Source organism: Nicotiana tomentosiformis, chromosome 2 (assembly GCF_000390325.3).
Source record: "Nicotiana tomentosiformis chromosome 2, ASM39032v3, whole genome shotgun sequence".
NCBI lineage: Eukaryota > Viridiplantae > Streptophyta > Magnoliopsida > Solanales > Solanaceae > Nicotiana > Nicotiana tomentosiformis.
The window spans coordinates 119,624,866-119,647,208 of NC_090813.1; the positions used below are offsets into that span (position 1 = coordinate 119,624,866).

At 38.2% G+C, this 22,343-nt stretch overlaps 1 protein-coding gene across 1 annotated transcript; it reads right to left on the reverse strand.

Annotated features, from left to right (window-relative positions):
• Positions 1-4,360: 4,360 nt before the first annotated feature.
• On the reverse strand, positions 4,361-5,750 carry LOC104089940 (ribosomal RNA-processing protein 14-C). Its single transcript, XM_009594958.4, has one exon. It carries the CDS (start codon positions 5,656-5,658, stop codon positions 4,585-4,587), a length of 1,074 nt encoding a protein of 357 aa, XP_009593253.1. The 5' UTR covers positions 5,659-5,750; the 3' UTR covers positions 4,361-4,584.
• Positions 5,751-22,343: the final 16,593 nt, after the last annotated feature.

Genomic DNA, 22,343 nt, shown 5'->3' on the forward strand with positions numbered 1-22,343 from the left:
ATAAGTTAAGCATCTACCTTCCATGTGCCCTCAACTTTTCTAAGTCACTTGTTAGACAAGATTGCAAAGCATATTCCCCACACACATGCACATGGACACGGCGACTAACTCAGGAGTGGATTGGAAATGCATCTTAAACTAAGGCTCACTTTGCTTGTGCAGGCAAACTGCACTTAACCTCTAGGGCCAGCTATAGGGTAGAGCGTCTAAAGCAAATGCTTGAGGTCCCCAAATTTGGAGGGCCTATTTTTTTAATATCAAAATAGGTTTATAGGTTGTTTTAGGAAAATAATGAGTAGTTTTTATCTTGAAAATTAGATTTTTTTTATAAAAGGAAAGAATAGATGTGTAACTAATTGAAGTGAGTGTAATACTTTTTATAAATGTGAATTTCTTTCAAACCTTTTTTTGTATGAACAAAAAATCTAACAAGTGAAATTATTATATTCCACTTTTTACCCATTTTTTATCAGAAAATATGTAGTACTAAATCATAGTTTTACACTATTCATTTTCTTTTTTGGTTTGTCCAAGAGTTAATCGCTCGCATGACTTTATACTCTTATATATTCTCTTTCTTGCTTTTTTCGGGTTTAAGTCTGATAACTTAGTAGGAGTAGTATTATTCGAAAACCCATAGCTTAAAAGTACTATTGATATCATATATCGTGCATTCTTTTTTATTTTTTTCTGAAGTTTCAAGCATTTTGTGTTATTGAAGGAGCAAAAAGATATCTTGAAATCAAGTCATCATTTTTCTTGAATTAAACTCTATTATTATAAATTTCAAGTGTTATTATCATCTCATTTTATTCTTACTTCATAGTTATATATTATCTTTTATTCATTTATTAGAATTTAAATATGCCACGAAAAATATGAATCAAGTTGTTCAAAACTAAAATAAAAGAGTTAAAAACTATTATAATATTGTCCAAAATATTTTTAGGAGAGATCGATTATAAAAAATTAGTATTAATAATTTTGTATCTCAAAATATTAGATAAATAGAATTCAAATATATATATATATGATTTTTTTTTAAAAAAATAAAGTTTAGGGCCTCTTATCTAACATTGGCTTTAGGCCACAAATACTGTTAAGCCGCCCCTGTTAACCTCGCAATATACTAGCAGCAAAGTCTGCTCCTTTGGACAATATTTTGTTGAAATTTTAAGTGAGTATTTGAAGTTGAAAAGGAGTATTTGAAAGATGAAATTTGAGTTTAGACATGAAATTCGCCTGGGAAAAGAGTTAGACATCTGTGGGTGACAACTATTATTTCACTAGAAATATTCCACAACCCACGTTTTCAAATTCATATTCTCTATTTAAGTTGAAGTTTGAACAAATTATGAAACAGCGGACTTGCAAATAATAAGTGTTTGCAAATGATATTTCATTATTAGCAAGTAATAAGTATGTCTACTTAAGTTCTAAGTTCTCTCAATCCGGTAAATCAAACTTATAACTTTTCGATTTGAGCACCTCAACTTACAGAAATAAATATCAATAAACACCTCCATCGTAGGGTAAGCTTCAATTGCCCGACAAGAATACAAGTCACATTCTATAGCTTTTTATTTCTCAACACGTGTAATTTGTAATTTGTAGGTTCCACTTTTTAGTCACCAATTTACCAAATTTCTAATATATCATTTTTCTTTCTCTTCTTCACCGTCAGGTCGCAATTGTTACTCCACCATAACTCCGCCACCAGGACCATCACACACCGTCAAGTCAAGCCTAAATGGCCAAACCCAAATGTAACCGAAACCTACTCCTCCTGCGCCTTCTTCATCATCACCAATTTCACTTATCCATTTTGATTTCTCGACAAAAACCACCATTTCATCGTCCAACTCCATCATTTTCAGCCGCTAAGCAATTTGGTCCGGCAACGGAGCAGTAAAAAATTTCATCGGCGTTGATCCCCATCTCCCTCCCCTCCATACAATTTCCTCCTGTTATCTCTTCTACCTTCAACATTCTCTTTTTTTTTTTAAAAATAAAATTTAAAAAAGCACCTTTCGACAAGAAGAAAGGGGGGAGAGAGAGAGAGAGAGAGAGAGAGAGAGAGAGAGAGAGAGAGATTGGGGACGGGAAGAAGAGGGGGAGCAGAAAGGGAAGGGGGGGAAAGAGGGAATTGGGGTGGAGAAAGAGGGAGCGGGACGAGTTTGATTCATTATATTTGCTTCTTTTTTTAAAATTCTTTTAGTTATTATTTATAATTATTTCTATTTGAGCAATTTTTTAATCAAAATTTTCCTACCAATGCGCCTTTTAAGCCTGATTTGCACGGCCACATAGACAATGCTAATGACATGTAAGCATGGTAGAGGTGAGTACAAGTTTAGGTGGCCCAAAAGCCATTTTGCCTTCTGCATTTTCTTCTAGGAATCAGCCTTGGATACCCACGCCCCTTCTCCACCCGAAAAAAAAAAACTTTAAAAAGGGAAAAACCAACGGATCTAGCAAGAAAATAGGCAACCAGACGAAGACAAAAAGTTAGACAAGCACGGGACTGTGGAGAGATAGGAACTACAAGACATTTCCAGTGAAAGCGAGTTGAACTTCTAACCTCGAACATACAAGTACAACAAATCACAAGATAAAACGTAAGATTGAAACATGAAGAGGCTGAAGTGGTGTTACGAGTGCCACAAGATCGCGATTTAAAGCGTAAAACAAAACAAAGTTCAGCTAGACTGTTAACTGCTTTCTTCCTGCTAGACTAGAAGAGGAACCTAACTCCTCAGGTTAGAGATATCAGCAGCGAGTTACTAGCATCCCCTTGGATGTAGCACCATAGCTGAAGCTCAATGCCAAGGCATAAAAATCAGCAAGAAATCCTTGAAAGCTTCCCATCAGCGTTCTATAAGTAGCACGGCTCAAAAGGAAATCCATCATGCTTTATAGGACCCTTGAATCATATTGCATCGATATTTCAACAAGGATCTTTAACCCCTGGAAATATCACCAAGTTTCCTCCTGTCACCACTTGGAAAGTTTGGAAAACAACCAAAAGCTACTTCAAAGTTTTGTACAATTATCACTCAAAACACAACTGAGATCTTTCACAATTCAAAAGACTTGAGGACTTAGAAAGGCATAAAGTGCACAAAGGATAAATAACCAGTTCATAAGCTTCACTTGATACACTGCAATCATACTAAATTTCTTGCATAAAAGAAACTCAAAAAATATAGCTTGTCCTTTAATTGACTTGCAACTTAAGCCCCTGCGTGGCTTGGCACTTTTTTGTGCTTTGTGCGCCTGATTATACTATGGCTACTTGCAGTGATGTTGCTGTACTAGCTGCAGTATTGCAGTAGATCGCTGGCTATGCCCCAGAAGTTTGCGAAAGATTTGATAACAGCAGCATATTGAAAATTTTCTGTGTGAAACTCAAAGTTCGCAGATACAAGGAAGTTGACATAAAAAAGTGGATAATCATTGAAGAAGAATGTGGAGAAAAAAATGTTTTCTGTAAGATTCACAGACCATGAACCGGAAGCACAAGATAGGTATTATCATTCAATCAAAAGGATAAGGCTCTTGTTTCTACAAATATAGTGTCCGCGCTAGCTTGCGCACACCTTTTGACTATTACACCGGATACCGACTACCTCCCACCAACAGAGTTATTTCTGCGCACAAAGGCTTAAGCAGTTAGGAAGAAATTACCTAATCTTTTTCATCTCTGTTAGGATTTCGACCTTGTTCTCCTATTTATCCCACCTCATTGACTGTTAGGGATAGACCTTAGGTTCTTGAGCTCTTCTTTCACAACAATAATTAAGAACATGCTCATGTAATCCACAAATCATTTCTTTTTTACCAATTGGTATTGTATCACCGGATTCATCTTAACATGTTAGATTCATCAGCAGGACAATTGCAAGAAGTTACGAATCAGTTCACAGCATCTGTCTACAACTCCGCTACATCACAGTGAAATCCCTATTTGCTTAACTAAATCTCCCGTAACATTCTCAATCATTTGATAATTCCACAATTGAAAAAACCTATAGTTAGTAACTACAAGTGCAAAGATTAAATTAGAGCATCGAAGTGACTATCATAGGATAGTCACGAGGGCTTAGAGGTATGAAGTTAAGTGAATTTTACCATCTGAACAAGCTTAGCTATTTAAAGGACTCTTAATAAAGTAAGTTGGTCCATCTTACAAGGGTGTAACCAAGTTTTGAAATATTAGGGATATATGCGTAGCCATTCTACATCCAAGACATTTATTTATAAAAAAGAGAGAGTGACATTGCCAAGTAAATATGTTCAGAGCAAGAAGATCCATGGTTCTCGTATTTGTTCCATTTCCACCCTCTGTTGGAGAAATATATGCAGACAATATGTTCTACTCAAACTAATAATATTCGTTGACAAGCATATATCATCATGCTAACTTCATGAAAACAATAAATGAACCAGCATGTTAATATAAAAACTACGCCTCAATCCCAATAAATGACTAGCAGCACACAATCACAAATTTTTCTCCAATTGAAATAGCAGCTAAATTCAAAAATATGAAAACATAAGAAAAAGTCACATGACCAGTTTAGTTTAGCTCTTATCCTGAGTAATGTAGCCTTCCTTTCGGCCCTCAAAACCAGGCCTCATGAGCTTCTTCTCCCTTTTAGCAATCTTCCTCATCTTCTTCTCCTTTACTTTGCCAGCAATGTTATCCCTTCTCTTCTGCTGTCGTTCGTTTTTCAACTTCTCCTGACTCTGCACTCTTTCCTTCCACTTCTCTGAACTCTTCTCTTTCCTTCTCTTCTCCCTCTTCATACTCTCCTTCAACTTTGAAGGATCATCATGCACCTTCACTCCCATTGCCCTATTTGCTGCTGCCTTCCATGCTTCCCTATCCGCCACCGTCCTATTCTCCCTCTTCACCTCTTCCAGCCTCTTCAGCCTTTCCAACTCTTTAGCTTTGGATCCCTTTTTCTTCTTCTTCTTTTTCATGTCATCGTCGTCTCCGAGTTTGACTTTCCCAAACTCTATTCCCTTTTCCACTTCACTCGCACTGTTATCTTCTCCCTCACCGTCTTCTCCTCCTTCTTCGCCTCTCTTTCTCTTCTTCCCCTCGGATTTCGCTAAAGATGCTTCCTTTTCACTCCTCCTACGATCATTAGCTCTGTTATTCTGCGAACTCTCGCCATCACCGCGGTTACCTCGGAGCATTTCGATCTTTCTGCGTAGCTTTTGTCTCAGCCCTTCGAAAGTAACGGAGGAGTTATCGTTATTAGGGTTATTATCGTTATCCTCCAAATTAATGGGCGTAGGTTTAGCATGATCTTCGTCGGGAATTGCTTTGGCGTCAGTTATTTGTTGTTTCTGAAGGGATTGTTCGAGGAGGCCGAGGGTGGAGGTTTGATCTTTTTTGTCAGGGTCAAGGCGGTTGCGACGAGCGAGTTTGAGGTTCTCTTTGGATTTTCGCTTTGCGGAGGCTTTGGCGGCTTTCGAGAGGCCTCCGTACCAGGGGGCGTCTTCTTTAGGGAGGTAGAATCTAGGTGGAATTAGGTCGATTAGCTTGTCGAAGAAGAGTCTGTGGTCGTGGATTAGGGATTTCAAATCTACGGTGGTGGTGGTGGTATCTGCGGCGGAGGTGGTGGCGGATCTTTGCTTCTTCTTCATTGCGGCTAGGTTGGACTAGCAATTGGGAAGGAAAAATTGCAGTATATTGGAACTTAACACCTATGGTGTAGTGGGTCAAAGCATTTCTTTTGGGCTCAATGTTAGAAATTCAGAACATGTTGGTATTATACAAACAGGCCTCTCCAGTTAGTTGGGCCTAAATGTTATGGGCCAGTCCTACTGATGAACTAACAGGTTATTTTGGACTTGCTGTTCGCAAACGTATATGGAGTTTGTTTAAGGAAATAACACTATATAACCATTATCAAAGTAATAGCCGAAATAATGTATAATATATATATATATATATATATATATATATATATATATATATATATATATATATATATATATATATATATATATATACATAAAATATATAAATTTTATGCACTTATGCAACTACCGAATATAAATAATTTTGACCGCGGGCTAAAAGTGATCTTTGCCGGTTTGTTTAAGGATAGTTTCAAGATACATAAGTTATTATTATTAAATATATTGACCTTAACCTAAAAAAGAAAACCTATAGTGATGAATGACTTGTACTATGAGTGTCAATGGTTCGGTTTGGCTATTTATTTTATAAAATTTGTACCATACTAATTTTTCGGTTATTCAATTATGTATAATCAAAATTAGACTTTTAGAAACTGTACGAATCATGTCGATTTCTCTTCGGTATTGATACGGTTCGGTTAATTTTTGATATTTTTTTAAATGTCATTTAAAAGTCATTGGTAGAAGCAGAATGCAATAACTACGGGCTTTTATAGGACTTACCAAAACTCTCTAGATATTTTTACTATTTAAAGGGTGATGAATTAAGAAACATAAATGATGGCGAGAATGTATATCTATCAAGCATAAAAGAAACTAAGCAAAGACAAAGAAAATATAAATCACATGAGTGGATAGATATTAAACTAGCGTTTGGCCATAGATTTTGAAATTTGTTTTAAAAAACTGATTTGGGTGAAGTTTGATTTGAAAATGAAAATCTATTTGAACATAACTTTTCAAAACCATAATTCACTTCTTCTTTTTTGTTGTTGAAAAAATATGAAATGTGACTTATACACATAAGTTATAAAAACTATCAAAAATACCCCAACAATACCAAACAAACAAACTTGCTAATCTTGGATACGCACCAGAACCTTCATCGATATCATTCATTATCATTATCATAAACCATAGTCCTGAACATAGATAAGTTTGGCACAAAATTATCATTTTTATAATGAACAACATAATACACTAAAAATCATAACCTATTATTTTAATATCAACGGCTAATAACATAATTACTAGCCACTATAATTCGTTAAATTACAATAATATTACAAGATCCATCAATCCAAAAGAAAACGATAGCAATTAACTGGTGGTTAGTTGGGCTGTAATAGATAATGGGATTTTTTATAAAATATTAAAGTTTGGGATAATTTTAAAAATTGTTTAAAAATCCAACAATGATATTTTGGGCCAAAAACAAGTCTAGAGCTAGTTTTGGTATTTGAAAATTTTATTTTCAAAATTTGCTAAAATATGAATGAAATCTATAAACAAACATATCTTGCCAAAATTGTTTTGGAAAAAACTTGGCAAAATCTATGGTCAAACAGAGGCTAAGCACGGACTCAAGAATAAAGTCTATATAAGATTAAATATTCGAAAATATAAATTTAAATCATACGAAATGAGACATATTCAATACATTGTAGTTTTCTACTTATAATAGTTAGAATACCTTGTGTCTTGCTAGTGAATATGTTGAAAATAGTTTAGTTTCAATAGGAGTAGTATAATAGGTTTGGGAATTAGGATTTTGAGTTTAATTACTTGTTGCCTTGTAACTGGTTTATAATTTCAAGGCCCAAGGAAAAATTTAATATTTTATTGTTTTAAATTTAATATATAAATATATTTTTCCCATATAAATTTATTCGATACGGTTCGGTATTATTATTTTTTTCATAAAATAAAAAACCAACCTTAATTATCGGTTTTCAACTGTTCATTGACACCCCTAACTTGTACCATCGATAAGTTGTTTGCTTTCTTTGTGCAAAATATACTTTCGTAGTGAGCACATACACCAATAACTGATATATAAAAAAATACAAACATCGTAACTATAAAGCCAGTAAAATATGCACCTTGATAAAAGTTGGGGTCAACTATATAAGTATTTACTATCCATAACGCTTTATTTGAACCCGTCTCTATGCAATATATAAAAAATTGAGCAAACTTCATGTATGGCTATCCGCTAGAAACTAATATCAGCCGCTAGCCACAAATTGCAGTATGCATTTTATAGGCCAAAATCAATTATAACAGCTAGCCGCCGAATTATACATCTGACACACAAGCACAAACACAGGTTCATTGGAGAAATGATTTTCGACCCAAAATGGTTTAGCCGGAAAACTTCACCGGTCGCAGCAGTGGCCGAAAAATTCACGGTCGCCGGAATTCAAATAGCAAGCAAACCATCTTTTAGATCTAGATTTCCATAATATCAAAAGTCCCAAAAATAATAAATAAAACGAGAAGGAGTCGTCGGATTTAATGGAGGGTCGCTGGTGTTTGAGTTTCCGTCCAGATTTAAAGACAACAAGATCGAGCACAGTGTGTTAGATTAAGTAGGTTTTGATTTCGATTTCATGATTTGTGGCGAGGTCGAAGCTGGAGCCTCGACACCATTAGTATTAATTTGCAATATATATTTTTCTTAGGCAATCCCTTTTCGTTTGTAGTAATTAGAGAATATGAAAGAAATAGGGAAGATAATAGGAAAAAGAAAACCATTACCGGCAGTAGAGGTTAGGGCTTCATTGCCTCTAGATTCTGCCATGGAGAAGGCTCTGATCAAGTAATAGATGTCGTTTTGCAGGAGACGAGAGAAACCAAAGAACTTGGGTTCGAGAAATGTGGATAGTACTAAATTAGAGAAAACTACCCTCTATAACCTGTCATTATACAAAAAATATATACTAAATAGACTGTCGCTATACAAAAATATATAAAAAATAGACTGTCACTATACAAAATAGATTATCATTATACAACAAATATACAAAATAGATTGTCACTATACAAAAAATATACAAAATAGACATTTCGGGCCATTAGATGTAATATGTTTGGGCCGGAAGGTCATTTTGTGTCAATAGGCAAAAATATGGGCTATTAAAATTTTGAGAGGCTATAGAGGGTAGTTTTCTCTAAAAAAAAAAAAAAAAATTTAGGTTCTCTAAGACTAATTCTCTACATATTCTGATGACATACAAAATCTCTAACAAAACGGAAGGACTATTAAGGTGATTAGTAGTCTTTATTTTCCATACTTCTATGATAAATTGGGGAGTACATAAAAAGTTATAGAAGAACATTCACATAAATATTTATATTGTCATGTATGAGGAAAATAAAGCTTTTCTTCCACTCAAAGTGAGGTATTAAGAAGTAACAACTATTTCTTGTTACTTCTAGTGATACTTGAGAACACGAGAAATAAAGTTGAGAAAATACAGTTTAGTCCCTTTCTTTTATGTTGTTGGCACGTGATATCTCTCAATTATTTAATTTTACGCTTTCGAATTTTTAATTTATCAGACTTCACAAATTTGGTCTAATTTTAGGTAAAACCAATTGATATTAGCATTTCTAGTAGCCTACAACTCGGTTGATTTGTGAGTCATTTGCTAACATGCATGAAGATAAACTAAGACATTACAGACTATTGGTTCTTTTATATGAATTGATGACCAAATTTCTCAAGTTTATCAAATTGAAAATTAGAATATACAAGGTACGATCATGTTTGATGACGAATTCAAATCATCCAATATAAGAGCTAAAAGCCAGAATCCAACTACCTTATCTGTTCCTTCCTTTTCTACTACCAAAAATAGTGTTTCTCCTTTAACTTTTCCCTTCCTTTTTGCTTAACCAAAAATAGTTTGTTCGACCTCAAGAAGATAGTGCATTTGAATACGAGAGAATTTTATTACTCAACTTTAAAAAAAAACTTATGTTCTTGCAGAAATAACAGAATGATGGTTCCCATGTGTCACGAGGACAATACTCTCTCGTTAGCTAGTCACTCGGCTCTTCACTTTCTATTATAGTACTTTCTTTTTCTCACTCGATGTTTAGTACAGGGGTGGAGATAAAAGTTAGAGCGACAGATTCGGTTAAACTCAATAACCTTTGTTCAAACAATATATTTTATATTAAAAATTTATTAAATATATACAAATATTAAATTTAGAACTCAATCATTAGCACCTGAATTCGTTATTCTAAAATCCTGAATCTATAAGGTTGAGATCTTGACTTTGCCTCTGTCGGCACTCATATTTAGACCGGACTAAATCCGTATTCACGTCCAAAAGTCTCATATTAAAAAATAATTAAGGATAAAAAAATACGTACTAGTCTACCACAATCTATCCACGTTGGTTCACTTTCTCCTATTCCGCAACTGCACTTCACTAGCTAGGTAAATGAATGTCCTATAAAGTATGAGTATACATAGATCGGGTTGGTTCAAAACTTTCAATTACCAAACCAAACCAATGGTGTCAGGTTTTTAAATCTATAAACCAAAACTAAACCAGCTAATTCTATAGAATTATATCACAAACGACATTGTCCACTTACCAACCTCATCCGCAGGAATGACCTCGATAAGCAGAGTGACTAACTGTATGGGTCAAAATTCATCTTTAGTCAAAATGGTATTAGTAAAATATTTTTGGGATGCCACGTGTCAAAGTAATCTAATTAACAGCGAAGGTCATGGTCGAAAAACATTCTTGGGACGCCACGTGTCGAAGTAATCTAATTAACAACGAAGGTCGTGGTCGAAGAGTTAGCAAGGGCTGAGGTCGAAGAGTCATCAAGGATCGAGGTCGAGGCGAGCACCCTTGACAGAGTTACAACAGCTAGTTTCAAAATAGGACATAAAAGAGAATATTTTAGTGGATATTCTCTGCACTTGTGCTGTTAGGATTTTTAGGAACATGTCCCCAATAAATAAAAAAAGACACAATGATAGAGGACATGTGATATTCATTTGCAAAATACACTTTGACTTTAGAAAGAGAATCGGATCTTATTGCAAGCATACAAACACAATATTTTTACTAAGATTCTTGTCTACACTTTTTCACCGAATCCGAGAATAACTCAGATATTCAAAGGATTATCCATCACTCATTATTGTCAAAAAGAACATTCACTGATTCATCCTTTCTTGGGTGACTCATTCATTCTATTTACTTAAATGTCATTTATTGCTATTCATCAATATTTAATGCTATACTATTGCCTTTGACTTCTTAAATATTGATTGTGCATTGCCACTGCTATTAAAATATATTTACGTTGTATTTATTGCACTTCTGAGAACTTCGACTCGAAGGTAGCCATACTTATCTTACGATAATCTTTGGAGATATTATTGTTAACTAAGATTAATCCTCATTTATATAAATTTAATTAGTTAAACCAAGATCTATATTTTTTTGTCAAACAAAAGCCATACGAGTTTCTTAAACCTTATGTTCCAAACAAAAGAGACAGAAGAAAGAGCTCATAGAATCATTAGAAACAAAACTAGTCTAGCATTTAATACACATTCTCATATTTCAATCTATTTGTATACGGTTGAAATAGATTTCAGCCTCCGTATGTTTGATCGAGTTCGAATGGTAAGCGATCGAAGTGAGAGCTCGAAATGAGTTCCGAGGATAGAACAAACAAGCCTCGAGCTCCAAGACCGATCGAGGGATCGACTCGGTATCATTATCGAGCCCATAACCAAATCGAACCACAAGGCAACGTGAAGGTTGTCGAAGATGCACAAATCGATTGACACTCGCCCCGAAAGTCAAACTCGAACTAAGGCCGGGGGCTCGACCCAATACCGAGCTCGAGCTAGTATCGAGCTCGCAGACATGAGCCGTTGCAACCACACCAGGAGAGAGAATCTTGGCAGGAATCGAGGAAAAGACAATTAATCATGGGTTCTCCACTATATATTTTTTATTATAAATAAAGTAAGATCCCTCTACTATAAAAGGGGGAATCATTGTAAGCACAGCAGAGGTTCACACATTATAACAAAATATTTTCTTCTCATATTGAAAGATATCCCCTTGTGTTTATTTTCTTTTGTCTTATTCGTTCTTCTTCTCATTATTCTCATTCTCATAGTCAAGAATACATGTATTTCTATTTTTCTATACAATTTGTATCAAATTATATCATATATCCTTATAACCATACACAAATTTAATTCTATCCAATTTTTTCGGGTAAACAGTTTGGCGCCCACCGTGGGACTAAGGGTAACAGTGATTGTTTAATACAAATCTGCAATACACACCAGTTTACAATTTCAAATCAGCAATGGCAAACCCTCGATTGATGGCTTTACCTATCGACCACGAAGCCAGCAACTTGATACCCAGGGCCGGAAGGCCATTTAACGATGTCACTGAAGCTCGAGTCGAAGTACCTGAAATCCGAGTCAAAGTACCGCCGGATGTCAATTCACAAGTGGCTCTTGAGGCGAACCAACGCTCTGATCTGGAAAAAAGCATTCAGTGCGGAACTCGATCCGTAGCTCGAGACACCCATAACGTGGAGAAGATCGGAGTCAGCTTACGGATGATCTTCGAGATGTTACAAGCCCAGCAAATAGTGATAGCTCAGTTGCAGAGCCAAACTCAGGTACAAAGTAGGCAGGAGCCCAATCCGCTTCGAGAAATCACCCACAAGATGGAGCCAACCATAGTGAAGTCAAATGAGCAAGAATCAGGGACTACTCCCGAAATTGCTAAATTGCTCGAGGAACTCACAAAGCGAGTCGAAGCCAGCGATAAAAAAGTAGAAACATATAACTCTAGGGTCGATCAGATCCCGGGAGCTCCACCAATGATAAAAGGGTTGGATTCCAAAAATTTCGTGCAAAAACCTTTTCCCTCGAGCGCGGCCCCAAAACCAATCCCCAAGGAATTCCGTATGCCCGAAATTCCCAAATATAACGGAACGACCGACCCCAACGAGCATATCACTTCTTACACGTGTGCCATCAAGGGCAATAATTTGGAAGATGATGAGATCGAATCCGTATTATTAAAAATATTCGGTGAAACCCTATCAAAGAGGGCAATGGTATGGTATCATAATTTACTATCTAACTCTATTGATTCTTTTGCTATGCTTGCAGATTGTTTCGTAAAAGCACATGCCGGAGCAATAAAGGTCGAAACCAGAAAGTTAGACATGTTCAAGGTAACACAAAAGGATAATGAGATGCTAAGGGAGTTCGTATCTCGTTTTCAAATGGAACGAATGGATCTGCCACCAGTCACAGATGATTGGGCTGTTCAAGCTTTCACTCAAGGTCTGAACGAGCGAAGCTCGATGGCTTCACGGCGGTTCAAGCATAATCTGATCGAGTACCCAGTTATTGGACCGATGTGCACAGTCGATATCAATCCAAAACAAGAGTCAAATATGACTAGTTGATTTCCAGGTCTAAAAGAACTACCAAGAAAAAGTCGACCAGAGATCGATACCGGCCATATAGCGGAAATCCCCCAAGCCCGGTCTGATAAAATGGCAATCAACTACCAAGCAATTGGAACGTATAATGCCTAAAATGATACTACTGCTGAGTATCCGAGGCCTCTTTACAATCAACCTTGAATACTCGGGGGGCTCTATCTGTCACGCCCCGAACCTAGGAGCGAGACAAGCACCCCGTGCCTCACCTAACCTGGCGTACCAAATTGCGACTAAGGGACTCTGAACACATAATGTCATACTTTGGCCATGGGGCCACCTTGCAAGACAATTTGCGAAGCAAAATATAAAACTGAATGGAAACTAGCACTAACTAAATATCAATATAAAGCTAGGCCGACAAGGCCGTCATAGCTACTACAGCTGACAAACCACCAATTTATACAAACCCAACATACTGCACTAACCAACAGGATATGCCTACAAGCCTCTACTGATAGATGTACTGTGATCGGAACAGGGCCCCGACCTACCCATAACATATATACAGATATACATAAGATGTACACAAAACTCTAGTCCTGGCAACTCCGAAAGACGTGGAGCTTACCGATCAGGCGGAACTCGGAAAACACCTACTGAGGAGGTCTACCCGTCTGTCTGTCTGAACCTGCACGCATGAAATGCAGCGCCCCCAAAAAGGGACGTCAGTACGAAATAATGTACCGAGTATGTAAGGCAATAAAATAACTGAAATCTGAAACTGAACTGATAATATGATAACTGAAATTAACTGGGAGTCAAAGATGATCTGGAGATATACTTACCTGCTGATACTGACTCAACTCCTTCAATATAGTAAGTAAAATAATTGTACGGCCTTATAAGGCTCGGTATATATAACTGCTCTGCCATAGTAGGCTCGCTTATAGGCGCTCGGCCATACTAGGCTATGTATCTCGACCATGCTGGGCTCGCTCATAGGCGCTCGGCCACAGTAGGCTCGGTATATAACTTTCCATCTGATCAGAGGTTGCCCAATAGGGGCCTGCCCATCGATTATAGCTCGATGGTAATGAAAATACTGTAATACTGTATATATAGGCTTGCTGCTCTCTTGACTGAAAGAAGACAATACTAAAATTGAATATAGAGTCTCGATAAGGAATAATATTGTAACTTATGAGACTAGAATAGTGTGAATAAATTCATGAATATGAACTTCTCTTTTTGTCTCATTACTAACACATGTAGCTACGAGATCATGCCAAAATGAAGGAAGGCTTAGCCTTAACATACCTTATCACAATCTTTTCAATCACCAAGTTGAACTCACCTCTTCGCACCTTAATCTACAAGAATGATAATAATACTATCGTTAAGTTACGAAAGGTACAACTATCGCACAACGAACGACAAACCTATTTTGTATTAAAACGGGCAGCATCTCCCCTATAATATGCCCTTCCTCCAACTTCAAGATAACACCAACAATACAAGGACAGAACAATAACAACATATATACATCATTTTCCAGCCCTATATACACCATCAAATACTACAAAACAGCCCAACACACCCCAATCTCTTCGTACACAAAACGACCACCGTAGTAGTGTCAAACGACCCGAAAATGTTATGACGAACGACCAGCCAACCACCCTACATTTATATGGTGTTTATAAACCCCCTTCCTCCTCTAAAACTCCACAAAATAGTAATAAAACACGCAGCCCAACAGCAACACAAAACAGTCCACAAAACAGTCCGCTACAAGTGAATAACTCGAACTCACGGCTTCCGATCACCATCCCGTGAGTTCTTACAAGTATAGAACGACTTACCATGAATTTACAGAAGAAAAAATGGATGAAAGAGAGCAGTAAACTCACCTTATTTGTTGGATAACTCAGCTCCTATCTTGGTTCTTCAAACTCTAAGTTTTACCTCCAATTGGAACTTGAAAGGGAGAGAAAATCAATTAGAGTTTGTGGGAAATTTTTGGGAGGATTCTTTGCAGAGCTTATGTCTGGTTATTATACTCTATTTTAAGTCTAATATATGAAGAAAATAGGCCCTTAAAAGGCCTCTTTGGACGACCCGAAATGGCCCATTTTTGGGCTTTCATTTAAGCAAGTAGGTGACACACCTACTTGTCACCTAGCAGCTTGCGCAGTATCGCAAAAATGCACATATCTCTCTACTCCGATGTCGTATTGACAAATGGTTTAATGCGTTGGAAAATAGACTCATAGATCTTTAATTTGATGTGTGGAACACACCATAACTCTAAGTATATTGGGAGAAAATTGCAGTTACATTTGACCCAAAGTTTCAGTAAAACTTATGAATGTAACTTGTGATGACTTTCATCGACTTTTGTTCCACAACTCGCTTGACTTAAAAACATAACACACGGATGTAATACGACTAATATAAATCATAACATAATCTCTTTATCATGTTAATCACCCTAGTCTCACCCCAAAGGTACATGTTATAACATTCCCAACTTGTCGACTTTCGATGAAACATTGTTTTATTTAATTGCTTTAGCTTCTGAACTATCCAACCCTCTTTGTACTTGTTGTTCATGATCTTCAATATTTGTAACCTCAGAGGTAACATGATTAACTTACTTTATATACTTTTAAATATTATCTCATTTTTTTGTCCTACATTAGTTTGCTTACGACGCATTTTTACGTACGAAAATATAGGGTGTAACACTATCATGGAACGTATATGTGACGATTATCAAGTTCGGTACAAAGGAAGGTACTTCGTTATTTCATGACAAACTGTGTCTCGACAGGAAATGTTGTAAGAGCCAAATGGTCAAAACGAACCATGCTCATGTAGTTGGCCCGATCCCTGACGCAAAACATGAACGCATGTATAATGACTTGCAAAGAAAGCTCTGTTCTTTACCGATATCTTATATCCAAGATTCATTATGCAAACAGGATCGAGTTCGAGCAAGCACTCAATCGACCATTACGCCTACGGGCTACATTACTTCGAGTTCGAATCATTCACTCGACTACTTTGCCTACAAGCTACTTTTATTTCGAGTTCGAGCAAGCACTCACTCAACCATTACGCCTACGGGCTACATTACTTCGAGTTCGAATCATTCACTCGACTACTAAGCTTACGGGCTACTTTTATTTCTAGTTCGAGCAAGCACTCACTCGACCATTATGCCTACGGGCTACGTCACTTCGAGTTCAAATCATTCACTTGACTACTAAGCCTACGAGCTACTTTTAGTTTGAGTTCGAGCAAGCACTCACTCGACCATTACGCATACGAGCTACATTACTTCGAGTTCGAATCATTCACTCGACTACTAAGCCTACGGGCTACTTTTCTTTCGAGTTCGAGCAAGCACTCACTTGACCATTATGCCTACGGGCTATATTACTTCAACTTCGAATCATTCACTCAACTACTAAGCCTACAAGCTACTTTTATTTCGAGTTCGAGCAAACACTCACTTGACCATTATGCCTACGGGATACATTACTTCGAGTTCGAATCATTCACTCGACTACTAATCCTACACGCTACTTTTATTTCGAGTTCGAGCAAGCACTCACTCGACCATTATGCATACGGGCTACATTACTTCGAGTTCGAATCATTCACTCGACTACTAAGCCTACTGGCTACTTTTATTTCGAGTTCAAGCAAGCACTCACTCGACCATTACGCTTACGGGCTACATTACTTCGAGTTCGAATCATTCACTCGACTACTAAGCCGGCGGGATACTTTTTATTTCAAGTTCGAGCAAGCACTCACTCGACCATTATGCCTACGAGCTACATTACTTCGAGTTTGAATCATTCACTCGACTACTAAGCCTACGGGCTACTTTTATTTCGAGTTCGAGCAAACACTCACTCGACCATTATGCCTACGGGCTACATTACTTCTAGTTCAAATCATTCACTCGACTACTAAGCCTACCGGCTACTTATATTTCGAGTTCGAGCAAGCACTCACTCGACAATTACTCCTACGGGCTACATTACTGCAAGTTCGAATCACTCACTCGACTTCTAAGCCTATGAGCTACTTTTATTTAGAGTTCGATCAAGCACTCACTCGACCATTATGCCTACGGGTTACATTACTTCGAGTTCGAATCATTCACTCGACTACTAAGCCTACGAGCTACTTTTATTTCGAGTTCGAGCAAGCACTCACTCGATCATTATGCCTACGGGCTACACTACTTCGAGTTTGAATCATTCACTCGACTACTAAGCCTACGAGCCACTTTTATTTCGAGTTCGGGCAAGCACTCACTCGACCATTATGCCTACGGTCTACATTACTTCTAGTTCGAATCATTCACTCGACTACTAAGCCTACTGGCTACTTTTATTTCAAGTTCGAGCAAGCACTCACTCGACCATTACGCTTACGGGCTACATTACTTCGAGTTCGAATCATTCACTCGACTACTAAGCCTACATGCTATTTTTATTTTGAGTTCGAGCAAGCACTCACTCGACCATTATGCCTACGGGCTACATTACTTCGAGTTCGAATCACTCACTCAATTATTGAAGCCTAAGGGCTATCTTACTTCGAGTTCGAGCAATCACTCACTCGATCATAAAAGTCTGCGGGCTAATATACTTTGAGTTCGAGTTCGAAACAATCACTCACTCAATTATCAAAGCCTAAGGGCTATCTTATTTCGAGCTCGAGCAAACACTCACTTGGCCATAAAGGCTACGAAGGCCGAATTCGATGAAATCACCTAAATCCTCATGAAAACATCTGCAAGGCATGAATGAAATCTTCACAAAGCAAGTCAGTAAAAGAAAAAGATATTTGTATAGATATACAAAGATGGTTTACATAAATAAATGCAACATAGAAGAAGCTAAGGGCTAAGCTTCTAGGTTATCATCGAGAGCGGTCTCTTCTTCACCGGGCTCCCCCCATTTTCGGACCCATTCTTGCTACCATCATCATCATCGCCATCAGAAGCCAAGGCTTCTGCATTAGCTTCAAGTTCTTTAGCCCTTTTTATCTCTTCAGCAAGGTCGAAACCTCGAGCGTGTATCTCCTCGAGGGTCTCCCTCCGAGACCGACACTTAGCAAGTTCGGCAACCCAATGTGCTCGAGTGTCGGTAGTATCTGCTGCCTCTCTTGCCTCCATTTGAGTAGCCTCGGCATCGGCCCGATACACGGCAATGGACTTGTCTGCCATGACTTTCGACGACTCAATCTCCACCTTGGCCTCAGCCGAACCTTTTTGCTTGACGCTTCAAAGCTGAACATCAGCCGATAATAATTTGGCCAAGATGGTTTCTTTTTCTGCAGCCAGGCGGTCAATAGTCTCCTTCCACCGGTCACATTCAGCCTTGATTTGATCGACTTCTTCCAGAAGCAACCCGATCTTTTCAACCTTTTACTGCAGCGGAGATAACGAAGGGTTGGCTTCCACAGTTGGGTCAAAACCGTACTCTAACAGAACAAGGCTCACCTGCTTATCTAGTTCGGCCTCTTCTTCACGAGCCTTAGCCAAATCTGCTTGGAGGTCCTTTATAACCTCGTTCTTTTGGCTGCAAAGAAGCCGCAGAGCATCTCTCTCCCCTGAGACCTTCTGAAGCTCGACCTCACACTGGTTGAGGTCGACTCGAAACTTGCTAATGGCCTGCACAGTAGGGAAAAAACACAAGTCAAGTTTAGAAAAGAACGAAGAAACCAAGCACAGTAAAATCATTACCAGAGAAATGAAATGTTGGGCCCTTCTAGGAGAAGAGAAGCGTCACTAATATCGGAGGCATCATCCACTACAGAAAAGCAATCCCAAAAAGGGTCCCCTACACTAAAGCCTCCGCCCATATCGGGGGTCTTCAATTCTCGAGCTTCCTTTAACGCCTCCTCAGAAAAGGTCGGAAGAGAAGGCAAATGACCCACTATCATAGTCTCGAGCGAATCGCTTGGGATGCTCTGATCGAGACTCGGGGTATCGAAACTGACCCTGACCGGTATAGCCGTCATCGGCTCAGAAGGTCTGGAGACCTCGATAGCTTTCACAAATCGAATCACCAAAGCTGAAGCATCATCATCATATTCTACTTCTTCTTCTCTCAGTCGTTGGACCGAGTCCATCGAAAGAGCGATTGCCTTCCTCCTCACCCTTCGAGTTTTGGGCTTGGGGTCCTCTGACCGAGAGATAACTTTTCGCTTTTTATCTTTCCCCGGTTCCGGGACCGGGGAGTTGGTTCCTTACTCACCGCTCGAAGGCCTCAAAACGGCATCCTTGGTTACACCTGCACGAAGGAAGTCGGTAACGAATGGAGCATAAAAAATATTTTGAAAAACATGAGAAGTGACCCTTACCGTGATTCTTGGCCTCCCATCTACCTTTTGCCAAATCACACCAAGCGCTTTCGGCATAAGAAAAAGTCGAGGCTAGCTTCCAAACCCAATTCTCGAGGTCGAGTACCGCTTGTGGCATCAAAGGGGCAGTTGTATATCAGAGAAAGATATCAGATAGAATCAGAGAAAGATACGAAAAGCAACGCCTTATGAAAATCACTTACGGTCGAAATTTCATTCCTCGGGGAACGACATCTTCTCTTCTGGGATGAGGTCAATGGTCCTCACCCGAATATAACGACCCATCCAACCCCGATCCTTATCTTCATCGATGCTCGACATTAAAGCTTTCGATGCCTTACGATGAAGCCTGATTAGTTCTTGAAAGATTTGAGGCCGATACAATCGTATAGGGTGATTTAGGGTGAAATCCAGCCCCCTGACCTTGTTGGAGAAGAAGCGAAGTAAGGTTACTATACGCCATAGAGAAGGACGAATTTGACCGAGGGTGACCTGATATCTTTTGCAAAAATCAATGATCACTAGGTCGACGGGATCCAACGTGAAGGGGTAAGTATAAATACTTAAAAACCCCTCCACATGAGTAGTGATGCTCTCTTCGGGAGAAGGAATTTGCAACACAACCTCGGGACCCCAGTTGCAGTCCTTCCTCATAGCCTCGAGATGGCCCTCTATTATCGAGCACATATACATCGACACATGCTCACATCGACCCGGAACCGACGAAGGATTTTCAACCTTAAAATCGATCTTCAGAGTACACGAGCCAGGAACATACGCGTGGGGAGGTGGCTCCACCGGCGCCTTGTCGCCGGACGACCGTGAAGAGGAAGTTTTCTCCTTCTGAGGTACGATTTTTGAAGTTTTTACCATTGATGTAAGAGAAAGAAAAGCAAAGGAAGATGAAAGGTTGATGGTGCCAAACGCTGATGAAGGTGGCTCTACAAGCGGTGGAATAGAGGCAGAAAGAGTAAGAAATTTTAGGAGATTGAAGATGTAAAAGTGGTAAATGGTAAATGGAAGGGTTATTTATAGGTTTATACCGTGGCGGTTCAGTATCAGCGGTGGCCGACCACCGTCTGACGTGCATTAAATACCTTGAAAGACTAAATCGACGGGACAACTATCACGTACGTCATGATCGAGCCCAGTGAAAACGTTAGCTTATAATCCGATCGAGCCGTCGAAAATCATATCGCTTCTCACCACGTTCTTCCTGAAAAACGAGGGGACTATCTGTATACGGTCGAAATAGATTTTGGCCTCCGTACGTTTGATCGAGTTCGAATGGTAAGCGATCGAAGTGAGAGCTCGAGATGAGTTCCCGGGATAGAACAAACAAGCCTCGAGCTCCAAGACCGATCGAGGGATCGACTCGGTATCATTATCGAGCCCATAACCAAATTGAACTGCAAGGCAACATGAAGGTTGTCAGAGATGCACAGATCGATTGACACTCACCCCGAAAGTCGAACTCGAACCAAGGCCGGGGGCTCGACCCAATACCGAGCTCGAGCCAGTATCGAGCTCGCAGACAGGAGCCGTTACAACCACACTAGGGGAGAGAATCTTGGCAGGAATCGAGGAAAAGACAATTAATCATGGGTTCTCCACTATATATTTTTTATTATAAATAAAGTAAGATTCCTCTACTATAAAGGGGGGAATCATTGTAAGCACATGAGAGGTTCACACATTATAACAAAATATTTTCTTCTCATATTGAAAGATATCCCGTTGTGTTTATTTCCCTTTATCTTATTCGTTCTTCTTCTCACTATTCTCATTCTCATAGTCAAGAATACATGTATTTCTATTTCTCTATACAATTTGTATCAAATTATATCACATATCTTTAGAACCATACACAAATTTAATTCTATCCAATTTTTTGGGTAAACACTATTATAACTAATATTACAAAATAATTAAATCTATATTGTAAAAATGGGATTGTTTAATGAACAAAATAATCGAGCATAAACTAACGCATAAAAACAATAAATACAACATTTGATTGAAGAAATTAGAAAAAATAATTCCCGCATTATTAATAAATCCTAGGCAGCACTCCGCGAAGACAGCCGCCTCCTCCTCTCTAGCCTCCAATTCAGACTATGCGTACACCTTCTACCTGTTACTTTTGTTTTCCAGTTTGCTTTTGATTCCTTCAACTATTTCCTAAATACTACTTTGTTTTCATTTTTTTATGACAAAATTCTTTCTCTTTTATTTATTCCTCTTATTTTGATGGGAAAAAAATTATAGTACTGCAAAGAAACAAAAGCTGATAATGACACGAGTAGTTACATTCAAAAGTTAGACGCCTTAATTAGGTTCCTATTCAGAGCTATCACGGTGCATAATTTATGTGTTTATTGTGTGGGGGACATGCACTAGCTCACCTTTCTAATATTTTGGTGAATAACACCGTTAACCATAAAATGAATGAGTGAGTGAAAGTAATACTAGATCTTAGCAATTTGATTAAGAGCGAAATATAATATAACTAGAGGAGTCTTGGGAAAAGTAAATAATTCAAAAGGAGTCTCAGGAAAAGTAAAAAATTCAAAAAGGAGTCTTAATAAAGGTAATTAAATTAAATTTAAATTAAAATTGAGAGAAAAGAGAGAGAGAGAGTTCGAACAGGATACTTAAATTAGAGCACTCTAGGACTTTCCCTTTTGCTTATTTTACGGGATTTAGACCCACCACCGTCCCAATTAGTCTTAATAAATCACTCTTTCTCTCTTGATTATATGCGG

What these genes read in the sequence shown, in the direction of transcription:
- LOC104089940 (XM_009594958.4), bottom strand. Translation starts at nt 5,658, where the DNA reads ATGAAGAAGAAGCAAAGATCCGCCACCACCTCCGCCGCAGATACCACC.